The sequence below is a fragment of the Gopherus flavomarginatus genome, chromosome 7, assembly GCF_025201925.1.
Source record: "Gopherus flavomarginatus isolate rGopFla2 chromosome 7, rGopFla2.mat.asm, whole genome shotgun sequence".
Taxonomy (NCBI): Eukaryota; Metazoa; Chordata; order Testudines; family Testudinidae; genus Gopherus; species Gopherus flavomarginatus.
Genome location: NC_066623.1, coordinates 107710241 through 107729441, shown reverse-complemented (window position 1 = coordinate 107729441; position 19201 = coordinate 107710241). Strand labels below are relative to the sequence as shown.

General features: G+C 41.0%; 1 protein-coding gene across 2 annotated transcripts in view; it reads right to left on the bottom strand.

The window, feature by feature from the left end:
• AGBL4 (AGBL carboxypeptidase 4) overlaps window positions 1–19201 on the bottom strand; it is a 1420515-nt gene that overhangs the window by 1386305 nt on the left and 15009 nt on the right. For both annotated transcript variants that reach the window (XM_050961715.1, XM_050961716.1), the window contains exon 2: window positions 14902–15024. In XM_050961715.1, coding sequence (XP_050817672.1) covers window positions 14902–15024 — 123 coding nt within the window. The remainder of the gene's footprint in view (window positions 1–14901; window positions 15025–19201) is intronic.

Below are 19201 nucleotides of genomic sequence, written 5' to 3'. Positions count from 1 at the left end.
TGGTTAAATGAGACTAGATACATGTCTTGTCCTGGATTCCCAGGTTTTGCTTGTTATTCAAATCCCTAGGCCCCTCTTTGGGCTAAAGCCAGGGAAAGAGAGGAAGATACAGGCCTGGGCCTGTTGATTTTTAGGCCTTTTCTATCAAACTCACACCCAAACTTCCCTCCACCCAGATTTGAAAAAGTCTTGTTTCCTGATTGGTCCTCTGGTCAGCTGTTTCAGGTTACTCCTTTCCAGGTGAAAGAGACATTAACCCTTAGCTATCTGTTTATGACAGCCTGATTTTAGTTTTCAGATTTAAATGTTTGTATAAGTGGAAGACCTTCATTTCAGAAAATATTTTGACAATTGAGACCCACAATAACCGGTAACCACATGTGCTTTACATATTCACTATCCTAAAGAGAGTTATAGGTTGACATCTAAGTTTGAAATAACAGAGGGTCAGATAATTAGAGCCCTGCAAATTCACGGATATCTACGGACCATTTTTGCGGATTTCAGCTCAGATGCAGATACAAATTTTGTAACTGTGCACGGCTCTGCAGCACACACGCACCTGAACAGAGCGGCTGTCACGCAGCCCTCAGGCTCCAGCTCAGCTCTCTGAATCACACAGCAGTGGGTTGCAATATGTGGCAATGGCCCATTGGGCATTCTGGGAGTTGTAGGCTGCAGCTTGCTCGGACAAAGGAGGTAAACTACAATTCCCAGAAGGGAACGAGCCAAGTGCCATTTTGAAAGAGGTGTGGTTGTACTTTAAACTAGCAAGTGGCAAGGCACGTCAATGTAGTTGCAACCATTTACAACAGGTCTGAGTTTCTCCTCAAAAAGTATTTTATATGTTAACTTATTTTTGAACTATAGAAAGGTATTTAAAAATTTAACAAAATTAAGGAAATCTAATGAAGTGGATCACTTGATACAAAGTAGATTATAACTTGTTCCAACTGATTAATATCATTTGCACTTCATCTTCACTGCACTTTTTAATCGACTTGTTAATTCAAAATATATCTGAATATATACATCTGTCCTGTAGAATGAGAAAAGACTCACCCAGTATTTGTCAGTAATTTATATGATAAGGTGGTGGTACACCAATCAATGCGATAAAAATCATATTTACAGTAATTAAAGGTTGAATCTGAAATGTTACAAAACTTTAGTTAATTATGACCTCTTGAACACAGATCACAACGAACAACCTACCCAGTCACAACATTTTTGTTATAAAAGAGAATGGAAGATTTAATGACTCTTGGCAGAGTTCCACATTCTGGTTTAAATTAGAGTAAAAACAGAGAGCAGCTTCATTTTTAATTTCAAGAACCATATTACATTTTTAACACTTGAACAGCATAATAGGAGACTAACATGCACAAATACACATTTTTTAAAAGCTTTTGAAAAGTCCATTTAACATTGTGAATATTTTTGCATCAGACCTGACATACATGTCCCTCTGTGGGACAACTTCATTCTTTCAATTGTCAAAAAAGAACATAAAAGGGAAAAAAAATACTTCACAGCCAATTTTAACAGTTGTACGTGGAAATCAATTTCTGATTTATCCGGGACTGCGGCAGATATACGAGATACAGCTATGTCAAAATAACAGAACAGTCCAGACATGGAGGCCAACATTTCTAAAAGTAGATGCCTAGAGTAAGGCTCCAACATCCATATTTGGTCACCTAAACTAGAGGCCTGTTTTTCAAAAGTTACACAAATAATAATGGGGGATTTCAGCTAAGCCCGGATTAACTGGATACATGCACCCTCCGGATGTGATGCAGAGATAAAGTTTCTAGACACCATAAATGACTGCTTCATGAGTGGCTAGTCCTGGAACCCACAAGGGGAGAGGCAATTCTTAATGTAGTCTTAAATGGAGCACAGGATCTGCTCCAAGAGGTGAATTTAGCTGAAGTGCTCGGTAATAGCGACCATAATATAATTAAATTTAACATCCTTGGGGGGGAGGACCAAAGGATCTCACCACAGTAGCATTTAACTTCAGAAAGGGGAACTATACAAAAAATTAGGAAGCTAGTTAAATGGAAAGTAAAAGATACAGTCACAAAAGTGAAATGCCTGCAAACTGCATGGAAATTTAAGAACACCATAACAGAGGCTCAAGTTAAATGTCAATAGAGGTGGCTTTGGAACAAATTGATGAATTAAACAGTAATTAGTCATCAGGACCAGATCGTATTCACCTCAGAGTTCTGAAGAAACTCAAATATGAAATTGCAGAACTGTGAAATGTAACCCATCATTTAAATCAGTTTGTGTATCATATGACTGGAGAATAGTTAATGTGACACCAATTTTTTAAAAAGTGTCCAGCTGCAATCCTGGCAATTGCAGGCCAGTAAATTTAACTTCAGTATCAGGCAAATTGGTTGAAACTATAGTAAAGAACAGAATTATTAGACACATAGATGAACATGATTTGTTGGGGAAGAGTCAACTCTGCTTTTCTAAAGGACAATCATGCCTCACCAATCTAAGGGAATTCTTTGAGGAGTCAACAGGTATGTGAACAGGGGTGATCCACCAGATATAGTGTGCTTGGACTTTCAAAAATCTTTAACTAGGTCCCTCCATAGACTCTTAAATAAAGTAAGCAATCATGGGATTAGAGGCGAGGTCATCTATTGGATTAGTAACTGGTTAAAAGATAGGAAACTAAGGGTAAGAATAAATGGTCAGTTTTCACAATGGAGAGAGGTAAATACTGCTGTCCCACAAAGAGCTGTACTGGGACCTAAGTTCCCTGTAAGCTGTGTAGCAGCGCAAGCAGCCTATTTAGCATCAGGTAGGCGCTTAGGGAACCTGCCTGGCCAGGACCTGTGGCAGCCGGGGAAGAGGCACCAATTCCCCGGCCCCTACCCAGCCTGGCCCCCAACCTGCCGTGGCTGGGGGAGACGTGCCCCTCCCCTGGCCCCCAACCTTCTGTGGTCAGGGAAGGGGCAGCCCGAACCCAGCCTGGACCTACTACGGCCAGGAGAAGGGAGGCCCAAACCCAACCCTGGCCCGGACCTGCCATGGCTGGGGAATCCCTGCCTTGTCCCCCGGACCCAACTCTGCCCCTCCCCCGGCCCAGACCTACCGTGGGGCCCACCCCCAGGCCTGGAACTGCCCCAGCCAGGGGACAGACACCTATCCTGTGGACCCAGAGCTGGCACAGCGGGGGAGAAGCACCTCTCCCCCCCAGCCCAGGTGCTGCTCTGGGGAATGGAGAGCTGGGGAGAGAGAGAGCTAGGGGGAATCCTCATTCCTTGCTGCAGCCCAAGAGCACCCTCCTGCACCCCAAACCCCTCATCCCTGGCCCCACCCCAGAGCCCGCATCCCCTAGCTCCCCACCCAGCTCTGAGCCCCTCATCCCCAGCCACATCCCAGAGCCCACACCCCCAGCCGGAGCCCTCGCCTGCTCACACACTCCAACTCTCTGCCCAGCCCTGAGCCTCTTATCCCTGGCCCCACCCCAGAGCCCACATCCCCAGCAGGAGCCTTCACACCCCTGCACTCCAACCCTCTGCCATAGCTCTGAGCCCCATCCCACACTCCAAACCCCTCGGCCCCACCCCCATCACATGAATTTTGTTTTGTGCACCAATATGGAGGTGGGGTGTGATACATGTGTGGGAAAAATTAAAGGGAACACTGACTGAAACCAGTGCTATTCAACATACTCATCAATGATCTGGAAAAAGGGATGAACAGGTAGGTGGTAAAATTTGCAGATGATACAAAATAAGTCAAGAGGTTTAAGTCCATAGCAGACTCCAAAGAGTTACAGAAAGTTCTCAAAACTGGGTGACTGAGCAACAAAATGGCAGATGAAATTCAATGCTGATAACTGTAAAGTAATGCACACTGAAAAACAATCCCAATTACACATACAAAATGGTGGGATCTAAATTAGCCCTTACCACTCAAGAAAGAGATTTTGGCATCACAGTGGATAGTTCTCTGAAAACGTCCACGGAATGTGCACCAGCCAAAAACACTAACAGAATGTTAGTAACCATTAGGAAAGAGATAGCTACTAAGACAGTAAATATCATCATGCCACTATATAAATCCAGGGTATGTCCACACCTTGAATACTGTGTGCAGTTCTGGTCACCTCATCTTTAAAAAAACATTAGAATTGGCATAGACACAGAAAAGGGCAACTAAAATTATTAGGGATATGGAACGTCTGTCATATGAAGAGAGATTAAAAAGACTGGGACTTTTCAGCTTGGAAAAGAGACAACTAATGGGGGATATGATAGAGGTCTATAAAATTATGAATGGTGTGGAGAAAGTAAATAAGGAACTGGTTTTTTTATTCCTTCACATAACACACGAACCGTGGGTCATCCAATTAAATTAATAGGCAGCAGGTTTAAAAACAAACAAAAGAAAGTACTGCTTCACACAATGCACAGCCAACTTGTGGAACTCATTGCCAAGAGATGTTGTGATGGCCAAAACTATAGCGGAGTTCAAAACAGAATTAGGTAAGTTCATGGAGGATAGATCCATCAATGGCTATTAGTCCAGATGATCAGCAAGGCAATCCCATGCTTTGGGTGTCTCTAGCCTCTTATTGCCATAAGCTGGGAGTGGACACAGGGGATGATCGCATGATGACTGCCTGTTCTGTTCATTCCCTCTGAAGCACCTGGCATTGGTCAGTATCAGAAGACAGGATACTAGGCTAGCTGGACCATTGGTCTGACCCAGTATGGCTGTTCTTATAAGCACAGCTTCGCATCAGTGCAGCCCATCTACATTAGGGATTTGCACCTCTGTAATTAAATGGACAATCAATGAAATTTTTTTAATGTGGACAAGGACAAACTTTATTAATGAACAGGAAGACAAGTATAAAAAAAATTCTCTAATTTGCTATGGCCTTGTCTACACTAAAGGGAAAAGTCGATCTAAGCTACACAATTTGAGTTTTGTGAGCAGCGTAACTCAAATCAACATAGCTTAGATCTACTTTCCATGGGGTCCATACTACTCCCTTTACTCTTCTCAATCAGGTGGAGTATACGATTCTATGGGAGAGTGACTGGCGGTCGATTTAGCAGGTCTTCACTAGACCCGCTAAATAGACTGCCAATGCATCAATCGCCGCAGCATCAATCTTCCAGTAAGTGTAGACAAGCCCTATATCTACAGAAAAACCACTAGAGGAGCTCTGTTACTCATTAGGATGATAAAAATTACCATACTGAATCCGATCAGTGGTTTAACTGGTCCAGTGCCCTGTCTCTGACAGTGGCCAATGCAGCTTCTTTAGATGAAAGTACAAGAAAACCTGTAGTAGGCAGAATGACCTGCCCCCCAGGGAAAATTTCCTCCTAATCACTACAAGTTGGAGGTTGGCTTATGCCCTGAACAATGATGGTTTATATCTCTGCTAGAACTTTTTTCAAAAAATATTTACTATTAAACCTCTGGATATTCTTGTTATCCATATAAAAGTCTGAACATTTTTAATTCTGCTAACCTATTTGCCTCAATGATACCTTGTGGCAATGGGTTCCATACTCTAATTATGCATTGTGTATAAAATTATTCTCCTTTATTATTTTAATTTTACTGACTGTCCCTTTGACATGTATTATGAGGAAGTGTGATTAGAAGTTTCCACCATTCCTTTAATATACTATTAATCTTTTTGTGTACTTTTATCATGCCCCCTTACTAATCTCTTCACTAAAATGAACAGGGCAGATCTTTTCAATCTTTTTTATATGAGAGTTTTTCCATGCCCCCTAATCATTCTCATCCAAATCAAGCTGAGCTGCTAAGATCTCACACATTGTCCTTAACACAGGGATAGATTTACTCACATTGCAAGGAAACCACAAGGTATGGAACTCAGAAAGTCCAAAATATTTGTTTTTCCTTAATTAAGTTACTATGCAGAATGCATTTGATACTGCAAAGATAGTGAAATAAAGAAATTCCTTTCCAATTTATTTCTACCAAAGATTTCCTACAAAGATTCAGATTGACTAGAAGAGGTGCAAACACTTCTAAAAAACATATTACCAAAGTCCAAACAGGCCATCCTGTCAAAGCACATTGACTAAAATGAATATGATACTAACCATACACAAATTTATTTTCAAGTGTTTATCATAAAAGGCCAGATTTTTAAACTGTCCTGCAGTTTTATCGCCAAAATTATTTGCATCTACAGTTTACCTGCACTCTCATGTAATGGGCACTGCAAAAACAGAAGCCTAGTTAAGGGGGTGGTAGAAAATTTGGTCCCAAATGTCCACAGTTTCTTTGCAAAGTATTTACATTTGCAAATTTAGGTGCCAAAAATTAGGCATCTAAATCCACATTTAAATATCTAAATAAGTTAAATGTTTTCCAAAGTCTCCCCTACAATTCCTGTATCTGTGGGAGACATATAAGAGGACTAACCAGACATTACAATGTAGTTAACAATACCACAGTAACAGAAGATGGTACATACAATCCATTGTAATGGGTTTTTTCCCCTCTTTAATCTGTTATTTTACCAAGGCCAGAAGGTGCTTCTGTGCAGGAATCTCAGCTAGCATTATTCACTTAACCAAGGAATTAGCTGACCAGCTACTGACACCAACTGGTGGTGGGACTGTGGTATTAAACCTTCAGTGGAGTAAAAACAAGATTTTTGAACTGTTAAATGTACTGACTCTAATCTGGAGATGACTAAAGTGAGAAAGTGTATTTCATGATGATAAGAGAGATTCTCAGGCAACTCAAAGAGGATTGCTCTGTATGGAACACTGGATGTCTTAGGAATCACTGCTTATATAATCTGAAGGCATTGGAGAGCACCATAACTATAGTATACTGATGGTCCTTGATAGAGGTAATGAGAGAAACTACATCTGAAAGGGCTAGGAGCATTTCCTGTTCAGATTACACCTCAAAGGCTATGGGGTTCTCTCCTTTCTATACACTATCTTTTGTGTGCAGAGTTGATAAATGCAAGTTTTCTAATCCTAGAAGGAGCACGTCAGCATTGGACCTGAGGTGGGAAAACTATCATTATGGGAATACTCTGTCCACAAAGATTTTCCTGGCTGAGGAGGTAACTTGTTTCTCCTTCTGTAATAAGGGATTTGGTTCAGCCCGAAAGAAGATTTATGCTCCTCTCTCTCTGGACATCTCATCTCCCATCCATTAGCCATAGGCCAAGAGAGCTTCAGGGAGGGAGACCACAGCAATGAACACTGGTTTTTTTTCATTTTTTGCATTCTTCCTCCAGGCCTCCTGCTTCTCCTGTAGCTTATCTTTGCATTCTTCCTCCAGGCCTCCTGCTTCTCCTTTATCTTATCTTATCTTGTATCCTGATCTATGCAAGGCTGCTAACATTGGTCAGTTAATCATATCCATGCTGATGAAAGATTGCACCTATGTTTCTCATTCTGCCAGGCAAGGGGTGAAAGGTGTCCAAGAGGGACTGGTATCCTTCTCTTGGATCGTACACTGAGGCCTTCTCTTGTGATGACAGGGAGGAATGTTGAAGTGAAATGTACTTGATTCTTGAGGCTGAATCCTCTTCATAGTAGTCTGAATAAGCAGATCAATGCCAAAATTGTGGAAATGAATGGGAAGCTAGGTTTTGAGTATTGACTAGACATTCTGCTTTCAACCACTTCTGAGAGAAAAAATTAAGAAACTTGCAACGGCTGTCTCTAAGATGAAGAATAGGAAACTGAGCCCCAGAGGCAGGTAGGCAAGGCCAGCAAGAAAAAAAAAAGGAGTCTGCAGACATTAATTAGCTCAGATGTCTACTATGATGAATAATGGAGAGAGCAATCCAAACACTATGGAGCAGTGTCTTGGCACAGAATTCAAACCAATGAATCAGAAAAGCCACACATTCTTCCAGTGTGGCCTCCAGATCCATGCTGATCTTTGAAATAATTTACACTCCAATCATAAAATGCCTGAAATATGTATTCCTGGGTCATGTTGAAGAGGCCAGGTACACACTCCAAGTTACCTTGAAGAACAGTCAGACATCAAAGTCCTGTCTTGATACAATCAGGAAGGTATTGTTGATACAGTGAGAGCAAACCCATCCTTTCCCCAGAAGTCATGTGCCTCTGATAGGCTCCCAACCTTTATTGGCCCAGATAGGTGAAGGATGAACATGGTAGAACATCACAGTGCTGATAATCCACTGGACCAGCTGTGGATTGATAGTTTGATCTATTAATGAAGGGCAGAAAAGAGAAACTACAATTAATCTAAATATTATTTTTCATCTAACCTGTAGGATTTCAAAAGTGAAAGTTATTTTATTTTAGCTGATCATATGCACAGATAACCACACTGCTGTTTCACCCTGAAATGACTGCACTGGCTCCCAATGAAACTGGTATCCCCCTAAAATTATCTTATGTTACTTAACAAACAATAGTAAAATGGCATCAGAAAAATCTATATTCTCATTGGGCTATAGCTAGGATAATATAGTGGGCAGACTTAAAAAAAAAGTCTAGTGGTTTGAGAGATATTACTACTACTAGAGAAAGGATGACACAGTGGTTAGCATACTAGCCTGGGCTATCGGAGACCCAGCTTCAGTTTCTGTTCTATCACCTTTGTCATCTTGGACAAGTAATTTAGCCTCTCTGTCCTCAGTTCCCTATTTTTTAAAAATGAGATAACAGGTGAGTTGTGAGGTGTCCCTGGAGTTCATACCCCATGGCACCCTCTAGATCTTGGCCGGGTCTGATCTCTCACCTTGTCTTCTCATCTGCCGTCTCATCAATCCAGTTATAACAGACTGAGCCCTCCAGATGAACTCTGGATAGTCTGTCCCTTCCAGTGGTGTCAGAAAACACAACAAAACAAACAGATTGCCCCATGGGTATGGTAAAGCTCACATCCTTCAAAGAGGCTTTGAATAAACTGTGGCCCCAGCTGTAAGGCCCTGCAGCTCTAGAATGCAAGCCTGCAGAGCTACCAGGAAGCTGACACCTCCAGTTTGCCACCCAGCAGCAGCTGTAACCAGTTTGTACTCCACTTCCCATGTCCCACTGTGGACCCAGACCATGCAAAGTTCCAGATCAAGGGTTTGACAGACAGCAGCATCATGGCTCCAGATTGGCTCCCTGCTCTGTATAAGTCCCAGGGGCATTCCAGGTGCAGATCTCCTGTAGCTGCCATGACCTTTCCTGCTCCTTGCTCCTGAATTCCTGGCTTTGACCTTGGCTTGATTTGAACTTTGCCTCCTGACTTGGACCCTAAAACCTCACTCAGACTCTGACCATTGGTATCAACCTGGCCTGGAACCCGATTACAAACTCCTCAGCTACTCCAGCCTCAGGTTTGTCCCTGCTGTGATCCTTGGCCCTCACTGCCCTTGTTGGGATCCTGACACCAGCCAGGGTCACTAGATAACAAGGACATATCATATCTCAAGTGGGAAAGCATCAGGCCCTCCCTTCCTCCAGGGTAGGCGCCAGCTCTTGCTCTGGGAGCTGCAGACTGCGGATCTGCTCTCCTTCCTGGTCTGCCACCAACTGAGTGGGGGTTTTCCTCTTTTAAGCTCTTCCTTCAAAATCTGACATCTCTCACTGGTGAAGTAGTGGGAGGGGGATGTGACTCTTGACGAAGGGGTTGGAAACTGGGTTGGGTAAATACATTATGATGCCAACATCATAACATTGTACAAAAACAAAAGAGATCAGAGTGACTGCAACAGCTATAGAGGGATTTCTCTCCTTAGTGTTACTGGCAAGCATTCACATAAGCCATTCTTAAAAGCCTACAAGTTCCTGTGAATGTGTATATCCAGCAAGTTAGTTCAGCTTCCCTGTCAGTAGATCAGCTATCAAGATGGTCTTCACACTACAGCAACTTCAAGAAAAGTGTCAAGAACAACGAAAACCTCTCTACTTGGCCATCATAGATGTCACAGAGGCTTTTGACTTGGTCTGCAGAAAGGGCATTTTCCAGGTGCTAGAGAATTGGTTGTCCTCAAATCTTCCTCAGTTTGATTTGATCATTCTGTGACAGTATGAAGGCAACAGTCCAGTAGGATGATGATCAGTCTGACAGTGGTATCAGACAAGAATGTGTTTTGGCACCAATCCTCTTCGGTATATTCTTTTCTCTACTGCTTCATCATGCTTTCTCATCTAAAACCAAAAAGGTATATGCCTCCATGCAAGATCAATGGAAAACATTTCAACACTGCATATCTAAGAACAAAAAGCAACATCAAAATCTGCTGATAAAAATTTATTTTCACTGACAACACAGTACTCATTGCACACAGTGAAAAAGAAATCCAGCAACTTTGCAATAGCTTTGTGCTAGCTTCTGATGAATTTGGATTAATCATCAGTCTAAAGAAGACAATGATTACAGCACAAAGTGTGTTTGTCTGCACCAGAAGTTTCAATATCTCTAATATCTCTAATATCTCGCTAGAAGTAGTGCACAAGTTCCGCTCTCTGGGATTGACTATATCAGATAACTTAGCTGTAGATGACAAGCTTAATTCTCACATCAGAAAGATAGCTACCGCATTTGGCCAACTGACCAAACATGTATGAGATAACAGGAACCTATGACTGAACATCAAGATATGGGTCTACCAGACTTGCATTCTGAGCATGTTATTGTATGTTGGCAACACCTAGACCACCTACAGCAGGAATGAGAGGAGGCTAGGCACCATCCATACCCACTATCTTTGCTGGTTTCTAAATATCAAATGGGAAAGCCAAAATTCCTGACTCTTCAAGTATTTGATAAAGCAAAAATGCCAAGTCTAATCACTATTCTCAAAACAGACATCTCTGTTGGCTTGGCTATCTGCATTGGACAGATGAAGGATGCATTCCAAAGGATCTCTTGTATAAAGAACTTGCAGTTACTTCCAGGCTAGTGGGCTGACTTAGGCTCAGGTTTAAGAAGATTTGAAAGAAGGATGTCCAAACTTTTAACATCAACTCTTCAAGCTGGGAGACACAGCTAGCAATAGGCTACACTGGAGTGCTATGGTGGCCAGAGAGACCAAGAGTCTGAAAAGAGGTGGTTGAGAGAAAGGAAAGTGAAAAGAGTAAGGGCTTGGCTACACTGGAGAGTTGCAGCGCTGGTGGTGGGTTTACAGCGCTGCAACTTAGTAACTGTCCACACCTGCAAGGCATATCCAGCACTGCAACTCCCTGGCTGCAGCGCTGGCTGTACACCTGGTTTGCTTGGGGTGTAACGATTGCAGCGCTGGTGATGCAGCGCTGCTCATCAAGTGTGGCCCCCAAAAGTGCTGTTATTGGCCTCCAGGGTATTAGGAGGTATCCCAGAATGCCTGCTCACAACAAACCGGAAGAATGGCTGAACTCCGAGCTTCCCTGAGCTGCTTATCTAAAAAACAAACACAGCTGCTGTTTGCTCCAGCGAGCGAGCAGAGGCAGGCAGGGGAATTGCTTTGAAAGGTTCACAGCTGTTTGCTTGAAGACAGAATTCACACGGCAGAGGAGGAGGGGGGAGTCTGTGTTGAGCAACTGCTTATGTGGTCTGAAGGCTATTTAGGAGTGCATAATTTGCATTTAGTGAATAAGAGGGGTGGGGGAAGGGCTCGAAACTTTTAAATTGATTGCAGGTTGGTGATGTGTATGTTCTAGTCTTTAGAACTTGCAGCAGGGAGCTGACAGATGCAAAAATCCACTCTCTCTCTCCCCCACGTTCCCCCTCACCCCCCTCTTTTGAAAAGCACATTGCAGCCACTTGAACCCTGGGATAGCTGCCCACAATGCACCACTCCCAACAGCACTGCAAATGTGGCCACACTGCAGCGCTGGTAGCTGTCAGTGTGGCCACACTGCAGCGCTTTCCCTACACAGCTGTACGAAGACAGCTGTAACTCCCAGCGCTGTACAACTGTAAGTGTAGCCATACCCTAAGAGGAAAGCACAGTAGGCCTCAAGCACTAGCAATGCACTGCCTTCATCCTCTGGACCTGTGCCCTGTGTCTGCACTACTTGTGGCCAAGACTGCTGCTTGAGAATTGGACTTTGTAGACACTGACAATGCTATGGTAACTGAACTGCTTTGCCGCTTACACCATAATTTTTCAAGATGGACAGATGCTTATTACTGTTACTAACTACATTAAAGACTGTGAGGTACTGTTCTCAGACACTATGGTGACTGATGCCATAAAAGTATCTAAAATAGTTCTGGTATTCACTCAGTAAGTAAATACAACTCACAGCAAAATAATCTATCAAATAGAAGAAACTTTAACTCCTGGAGGCTGGAGTTTTGTTTCTTGAATAGTATTCAAAATGTCACTATATCTCTACTAATTATAATGCCTATACATATTTGTAACCATTCTTTAGCACAAAAAGTGAAAAACATTCTAAAAATGAAAGCAAAATAAGTAACATTTCAGCTACATTTGCTTAACTTTCTCTGTCTACAGGTTTGATGTCCCTTTCCTGTTCTGGAAAGACTTCTCATATCTTCCCCCTAATTCTGTAATATAATATGAACTGCTTTTTGCAAAATTACGTTGTGTTTATTATCTAATAAAATATTTAATAAATCCTTCATATCTTGTAACGTACAGACCTATAGTAGTTTTAAGGGAGCTGGGAATCTCAGGTTTCAATAAAATGCCTTTATTTAATAATATCAACAACATAATAGGTAAAACAGGCTTCAGTCTCAGTGGGAACCCCTTAACTCTATCTATCTCCACATCTTTCCTTAGTCTACCTCCTGTTACATACCGGCTTGGTCCACAATTAATACCACAGGACCATTTTAAAATCAATAAGAATTTTATAATATTTACTGCACAGCAGATAGGAAATTCCAAGAGGATGAATTGTGTTGAGCTATTACCTTTACTAAAGTGGCACCCAAGATTCTTACATGCTATTGCACCACACATGTTGCATCTTAATTGTTAACTAATGGTGTTGCATTTCTAGAAGGGAACAGAATATTTTACCACTATCAATCATCATCTGAAGTATCCTATAATTCATCTATCATCTGCCTTCTATCAAATTGTCAAAATCCATACATTAAGTATGAACGTTGCTACCTCTTGCAAGGAATTAATTTTTTTAAAGTTTTAGAAAAACTTTAATTCCATTTTCTAAAAAGTAGAATTAAAACACTCATCTAATTATCAACATTTTAACTTCATAGAACTGGGTTCTATTGATCTTTTTCATTCCACAGTAATTTAACATAATATAATGAATTTCTCAGCTTATACCAATTAGTTTAATAAATTATACTGCCATTTTTTGATTCTAGAATCATAAGCTTATAACAATTATCAAATAACAGTTTATATACTCTAAAGACACATACTCTACATTTATTAAATATAGTTTTTAAGCACTTTCTGAGCCTTCATAGGAATAGTTTAAAAAAAGGAGAATATTCTATATTATTCACTGCATCACTTATGCTTTTTAGATAATTTTAATTAAGGGATTTAAATAATTCAATTTAATATTTATCTAAAAACTGGCAGCGAGTATTCCACCCAGAGGGGCCTAATTCTTCATAAAAAGCTCATTTTATGAGACACTAGTAGTTTTGGCATTACCAGCACCTCTCAGATAAACCATGCTGGAAACCATAGCTTAGCCTGCCAAATGCCTTCAGTACATATGGTGTTTAACAGTGCTGTGTGTTTCTGTAAGCTAGTAATAACAGATTTAAGCTAAAATTTGGAGTCTTATGCATACATGTAACACAAAATTTTAAAATATATTATGTAATATATATATACACACATGAATCAAGTTAAAATTCATCTTTAAACTAACACTCTAAATATAACATTTGTAACAATAATTTGTATTTTAATTTGCAGTACATTCCTTGCACCCATTGATGTTAATGGCATAGATTCCATTAATTTGAATAGTTCAGGATCAGGCCATTAGAGTCCTAAATAAGACTTACATTTAAAGAAATGCAGCCAGGTGAAATGGGGTCAAAACGTTTAAGTTATAAAACCTAAGATCAGATAGATAACTATTCCCCTGTAAATTATGTAACCCAAACTTTGCAATATGTGCTTGTGCATGTGAACTTGAAAGTGAAATTGACAAGACATCTTTAAAATCACACTGCTTTTTTAATTAATCTAAAAGTGTTTCATTCCAAATCATTTGAAAGACTAAAAGTCAAATATGTTGGAAGGTTGTGGAGATTTTTAAGAGCAGATTAGACAAACACCTGTCAGGACTGGTTCAGATCAGGGATCGGCAAACTTTTGCATGTGGCCCACCAGGGTGCTTACCCTGGTGGGCCGGGCCGGTTTGTTTACCTGCCGCATCTGCAGATTTGGCCATTTGCGGCTCCCACTGGCCATGGTTCACTGCTCCAGGCCAATGGGGCTGCAGGAAGCGGAGGCCAGCACATCCCTGGCAGGCTGCATGACAAAGGTTGCCAATCCCTGGTTCAGATAATACTTAGCCCTGCCATGAGTGCAGGGGGCTGGACTAGATGACCTCTCAAGGTCCCTTCCAGTCCTACAATTCTATGATCCTATGTACTTCCATTCTGCAACAGAGATTTCAGCAAAATCATGCTCACCTTCGGCCTGACGCAAAGGTCACTGAAGACAATGAGAAAATTTTCATTGACTTCTGTGGACTTTGAATGAGGTCTCTTATTTACATGAATAGTCCCATTGACTTCATTGAACAATCCCACTGAAGTCAATGGGACTATTCACATTAGTAAATTAAGCTGTATTTGGAACAAATCTCTTTCTCAAATTTAAGATAGAATTTATTTTTTTTGCAAAGATGCAGAGTAATATTACAAATATTTGTACCCTATCAGTTCAGTAACATATACAGTAACATTGAGGGAGCTTACCACTTTCAAAACAGGCATCAAATATAAGATGTCCTTTTTTAGGCTGTCCATAGTAACCAGCTGGGAGAACGGCGTATTTGCTTAGATTCCCTGCTATGATATCATCACTTCCTAAGTCACTACCTGTTACAATAAAAAAAGAAAATAAATATGAGTATTAAACAGAAAACAAAACTATTTAAATAGACTGGGGATATATATGCACTTTCTTTTTAAAACCTATTCTGCAAAAATACTTATCTTGATTATGTCATTTACTAAAGTTTCAAATATTAACAGGCCCCACTGAAGAATACATGTAAATTCCTCCTTTAATAAAAATGGCCCAAAAAAATCAACTCTCCTTAAGAAAGCAGAATTTCAAACAATATTGTATACTCTAACCAATGCTGTTGCTGTGAGGGCTGTGGTACATCAGTCCCCTCTGATGTTTGGTAGTATATTAGGTTTACTGCACACTAGCGTGCAAGCACTGTAGACACTTCAAGCACTAGGCTCTTGAGGCTCTGGCTTTTGGTAGATTCACAAAAACTCTCTCACATTTTAAATAAACCAGATGATTTATTTAACAAAACTATTACATATAGTGCAAATCCCAAAGAACAATTTCTTTAAATTAAAACACAAAATGAGGTAAACACAACCAACAACAGCCTCTAAGGGCAGTCCAGTACAAGGGTACGAAGGTGGGGCTCCTCAGGCTTAGTGCTAGAGATACTCACTCCAAGCCACCCTTGTCTTAGAGGCAATCATACAGTGTCCTGCAGATGTCTTGGCCTGAGTTAAATCTTTTGTCCAAAACCTGTGTCTGGTTCAGACCTATCCCTACGCTGACCCTACCCTCCACCAGCCATTTGCAGAACATTCACAAATATCCATGCTATAATGCAGTGTCCAATTTCCTTACGGTCCCCTCTGACAACACTGCCCTTTCCAGTGTTGTAATGATTATGGAGACCTTCACTGGGTGGAGGTTGCACTGGTAGCACAATGTCCAGTAAAATGCCTGCAGGTTCATTACAATGTGTGTGATACCATGGGCTAAATTTTACTCTCAATTACAGTGTTACCAACTCCTATGATTTTATTGCAACTTTCATGATATTCAACTTTTTCTTAAAGCCCCAGATCCTGGATTCATGTGATTAGGTGAGAATCTCATGACCCATGATTTTTAAGGTAATCTCAATTTTTTTTTAGGCCCAACTCATGATTTTTGAATTCTCAAAGTTGGCACTATGCAGTTACCTTAGTACAACCTGATTGATTGCAATGGGGATGCTACAAATTTTATTGAGAGCTTATTTTGGCCCAATATATTCTTTGCAGAAAAATACATGAATGCAACATTAATATCCAAAATAAACATATTTTAGATGATTATTTTTTCCAAGGGAGCATAACTAAATCACATTGGTGTTAAATTTACACGTATAATCCCACACACATTAAATTAGTACATTCACATTTACAACCAGTGTGAGCTGAAAAGCATGTAAGATATATCTGAAACCTGCCTATTGGAGGTAGAGATCCAGAGTACTAGCTCTGGGATCCAGGAAGAGGAGAATGCTGAGGTCCAGACAGCTAAGGGTCAAACAGTCCTGGATTGCTGATAAATTGAAGGTCCTGGATAATAGGGTCCTTAGGTCTAACCTGAAAGTCACTGGAAGGCCAAAGGGAACTGAAGCCTCATGCATGACACCCCTCCTTATTTCGAGAGTTCTCTGGACCCTTCCTGAGAGACTTTACTTTGGAAACTGAAAGGGCAGATTTAGATCCCATACTCAGCCTTCCTAATGGTGACAGACTGAAACTCGTAATAGTAAAATTGATGCAATACCGAGACAGAAAATCAATCCTGTGCAAAGCCTCTAAGGGCTGCAAAGGGTCCTTTCAGGGAATTGATATCTCTTTTTACCCTGATGTCTGATTGGAAACACAGAACAAGTGGCAGTGTTTGCTCCAATTAGAAATATACTTTGCAGTAAAAATATTAAATCTGCCTCCTGATATTCTGTCAGACTGAAAGTATAGGATGGCTTCAAGCCTCAGCCATATAATGATCCAGATAGACCAGCTTGATCGCCAGTGGATTTTGAAATGTTGGAGAATGCATACCAAGTTTGACACCTTCTGTTGCACATACAACTGAATAGTCTTCAAATATGTGTAACCCCTTTGGGGTTGAGAGAGCATGGCCCCTTTAAATCTTTTTCCTAAGGCGGGAGGGGGAGCAGTGAGAGAAAGGAGGAAAACTCAAAGGTGTGGCACTGGAGCTCCAGAAAGGACTGCAGCAAGCAGGACCTCGCAAATTAAAGCAGCAGAAAACCTGTCTGAAGCCTGGGAAGGACAGGGTGGCCGATCGGGGACACCCCAGGATAGGAGCCAGGAGGAGCACTGTGCCAGGGATAAATTGCCTGAGAAGAACAGGTCGAAGCTGGACCCAGTATCACTGCTGCCTGGAGCTGCATGGGGCTGTGAGCACTGGGGTTTGTGACTCTGCATTAGAAATAAGAAGGGAGGCTGCTAGCTAGTTAAGTGGGGAGGTGACCACTCTGTGTGGCTTTGCAGAGACGGCAGAAGAGGGCACCGGAGGGGTTTGTTGGGAAAAGTTTACTGGCGCCGAAGATGACCAAAAGTACCTAAGACTCACCACTGGCCCAGAACTTTGTTCATGACTCCTCAACTCTGTGCACAGACACATTGCTTGGTGTCTTCCCTTTCAGACTGTGCTACCACTGCACCTATGGGGCCTTGGTTTGGATGCAACCCTGTTTTACTGCTCCCCCTATATTTCTCCTTGTTGCTTTTCTCCTCTCATCCCTCTGTAAATAAATATTTCCCTTTCTTATATCCATTGTACTTTTCCAGTGGGTGGGTGTGTTCACTCTGGGGGGGTTGAAACAGGTGCCCCTGGGGTGGAAGGAATTTTTCCTGCTGCATTCCTGCGCGCACCTTCACTTGGCCAGAGTTGCCTGCAGAGCAGACTCCATCTTGGCCACGAAGGCGCTGAAGTTACATATGCTTCTGTATGGGTATCAGTATATTATGGGCAACTATTTCTCAATGGTTCTTCTTTATTAACGATGGTTAACATCAGCTGTTATCTGCATCAACGTGATGAGGAAAAACTACTGTTTGTGACAGTAACTGGGAAAGGCACCAGAAAATAATTTACTATAATTGGTTGTTTTCTAAGCTTCTGTACTGAGTTTCTGGTTAAACCTAAATATTCCTTAATGTAGCATATCTGCACAAGTTACGGCATTCTACCCTGACACAAGTGGATCTGCTTGGCTTTGGAAGTAAAACCATTGACAACCTATCAAAGGCCAAAAGTTTCTCTTTCCTTTCTTCCCCTGCCTCCGCAAAATGGCAGTACAGAAACTGTAGCTATGTTTCCTTGCAATCAGTTTGTCACCCTTCTTATCAGGAAATTTTCTCCTTTAGGAAGAAAGTGCTTTTTCATTTTGTTTATGGATATGGGACTGACGTTACATATCCTTTCTTACATTGTTCCCATTGCCTTGAGGGACACTCCAAACTCTTATTATTGTGTATTGAGGGAGTCAGTTGCCAAAGCTCTGAAGGCAGTCCAGCTGCCTGAGTACATTTGATTTTGGTTTTTGTACTGAACTACAAAAACTTCATCTGTAGTTAAGTTTTTGACATACCAGCTATATTAAAGGTCTAGTTAGGAAATGTATTGATGATATTGTGAAATCCTCTTTGTTCCCATATACACGGGAGTTTTTTTCCTAAATCTTGTTTATATAGATATTGTCAATATGTAATAGTACTGTTCTTCTATTCTGTACCCAGTAGACAGAGAATTTACTCATCTCTTGCTGTACCCTCCCACACACTTTTCCTTTTCCCTTTCTTTTTCTGTATCCATTCTGCCCTAAGTTTCTTCCTGCATTATCCTGTTTTTAAACTCATAAGACTATGCAATTTTAAATGTTCATTTAAGACAAAACCTGGTTCATCAGCTTCCCCTTTCCTCTACTTTATTCTGATCTGTTATTTATTTCCCCCATCTTCTTTCTCTCTGTTTTGTTTCTTTTCTTACTTCCTTAAATATTGCATCATTATTCAAAAATGAAAAAACCTTTTGTATTTTGTATAAAGTGTTATATTATATCACAGTAATAAAACTAATTTTTAACAGCATATAAAATTATACAAAATACTATAAGTAGACTTAACAATGGCTGCTGTGAGAACTGTAACTGAATTTTCTGACTTTTGTGCATTTTAATGCTTAGCCATAACATATTATTATCAGAGGTTTTTG